The 2,500-nt window shown below is 36.4% G+C and overlaps 1 protein-coding gene across 1 annotated transcript in view; it reads left to right on the top strand.

The window, feature by feature from the left end:
• LOC125047946 overlaps positions 1–2,500 on the top strand; it is a 22,247-nt gene that overhangs the window by 11,256 nt on the left and 8,491 nt on the right. Inside the window, exon 3 of the mRNA XM_047646492.1 lies at positions 1,213–1,231. Within this exon, the coding sequence (XP_047502448.1) occupies positions 1,213–1,231 (19 nt within the window). The remainder of the gene's footprint in view (positions 1–1,212; positions 1,232–2,500) is intronic.

The raw sequence follows: 2,500 nt of genomic DNA, 5'->3' as shown, positions 1-2,500 counted from the left end.
TTCCTATTTTCAATATTGCACTATTTCTCTCATCAACATTGCAGTATTTCTTTGACTGGTACTATAATTTTTCTCTAGTTAGAGTTTTAGTCTTTCTAGATAGTTTTCTAATGTGTCCCTTATCACTATTGTAGTGTTTCAGTTATCGTTGTAGTAATGTCTTTCTTATCACTTTTTCCGTTTTTCTCTTATCAGTGATGTAGTGTTCATCTCATCTCTGTTTCTCTTGTCTCTTCTTATCACAGTGTTGTGCTGCTCTTACTACTGTATTGTTTTTTCTCATAAATTTTCTTCTTACTAGGACAATGAAAGGGCAATGCCATAAAAGTCCTTACTGAGAAAAAATGCATTTGAAATCAACAAAATAAAATTTCTACTGAATTATGTCTTAAAATTGAATTAAAATAAATTTGGTTTTGAAAACAAATTTCCATTTTTCCCTTTTGTAACCGCTAAACATAGTGAAAATGCCATACAAACTGATAACTAGGCATTGGGGAACTTGAAGCCATGTGTGGTAATCTGTCACACGTTAAGATATATGATTTATCGATGACTCTTTGGCTTTTGAAACGATGATCATGTGGCGTCCGTATGACGCCTATGAAACTAACCTCTATAACACTGCTAAAAAAAAAAAAAAAAATCGGTGGCAGGCTACTCTTATGAGTGTGATCTTTTAATCAGCATTTTGTAGCAATCGCCTCTTGATTACAGCGTTGCTCTTAACACTGCGGTTGTTTCACTTAGATATAACAAAGCTGTTGAAAATTAAATCCTTTTACGACTTAAATACAAATTCAATTAATTATTCTATTAAGGTATTATGATGGATTTGTTCAGGGATACTATTATCACAAATTCATGATACCAGTAAGAGCGATCCGAATTGTAATAAATGATAAAAGCCGTGATAACGATAATGAAAATTGTAGTAATAATGGTAATAAGAACAGTGACAATAGTGGTAATGAATTTAACAATAATGATAGCAATACTAATGATAGTGAAATATATAATAACGTCAATAATAATAAAATAACAATCATGATAATGATAACAATAACGAAAACACAATTAAAGATCGTGAATACAACCCGAAAATTAATTACAAAAAGGCTGCAACCCATCCACACACACCTATTTATGTGCGTATCTATAACTTACGTTGCAATGAAGGGTCCTACTCATGTCTTGCATTCTCTGTTGCAGGTTGTTGCCGAACTAAGCCGTACGTTGCATATAGAGTTCTTCTCCCGACGCGCAACAGTGATGTAAAGTTGTTTAGTATTGTTTTAGTTTTAGTTGTATGCATTGCACAGGATGCAGGGGAGTGGATGGAGGTACGTTTTTGTTTGTCTGCTTGTTTGCGTGTGTGTGAGTGTGCGCGCGCGCGCGCGCGCGCGCGTGTGTGTGTGTGTGTGTGTGTGTGTGTGTGTGTGTGTGTGTGTGTGTGTGTGTGTGTGTGTGTGTGTGTATGAGAGAGTCTCTGAGAGAGAGAGAGAGAGAGAGAGAGAGAGAGAGAGAGAGAGAGAGAGAGAGAGTGAGAGAGAGAGAGAGAGAGAGAGCGAAAGAGAAAGAGAGAGAGAGAGAGTATATATAAATAAATAAATAAATATAAATAAGTAGATAAATAAATAAATAAATAAATACATATTTGTATATACATATATATATGTATATATATATATATATATATATATATATATATATATATATATATATATATATATATATATATATTGTATGTATATACACACATCTACAGATATACATTTACACACATATATGCTATATGAGGAGGTTATGCCTTTAGTAAGTAACCTGAAGATTGCTTCCCCATCTTATTCCATTAAATTCTGTGTTGACTTCACTCTTTACATTTCTATCTCTTTCCTTGATGTTATCTTCTCATCTCTTCTTTCGCTTCTTCTCCGTTCGACATTTTTTTTTTTTGTCCGATTCTGTCCATTTCTAGTGTGTCAGAATCTCCAATACACAGTGGAGTATCCTCGACGAATCATGGATAATGAAAGCCGGAATCGCACTGGGTGTTACGGCTGTGGATTCAAAACACTTCGATCGCTACTCTGGTCCTTTGATTGTTGTCTGCAAAGTTCCTCTAGGAGACCGAGGCTTAGAATGGTCTCTGTGAAGGTCCTGTTAATCTCTATGTGAGGGTCCTGTTTATCCGATAAGTGATGGTCTGTTAACTGTGATCATTTTAGAAATCTGGTAAATATTGCTTGTTATGACACCCTTCGACACGCCTAACCCGTAGGAATGTGAATGTAAAGGAATGAAAAGGGGTCGGGCGGCCGGGTACGGCTCTGCGACCAGCTCGAAGGCGCAGCCGTGGAAGCCGGTTTTAGGGAATGGCCCTTGGTCGGAATGCAGCGGAAGCCGATTTAAGGAAATGTCCTATGTTCGGAATGCAGTGGAAGCCGGATTTTAGGGAATATCCGCTAATCGGAATGCTCAGCTGATTCTAATCTACTTA

Source organism: Penaeus chinensis, chromosome 42 (genome assembly GCF_019202785.1).
Source record: "Penaeus chinensis breed Huanghai No. 1 chromosome 42, ASM1920278v2, whole genome shotgun sequence".
Taxonomy (NCBI): domain Eukaryota; kingdom Metazoa; phylum Arthropoda; class Malacostraca; order Decapoda; family Penaeidae; genus Penaeus; species Penaeus chinensis.
Note: the sequence above shows the minus strand (reverse complement) of the source record. Positions and strands in the feature narration are given on the sequence as shown.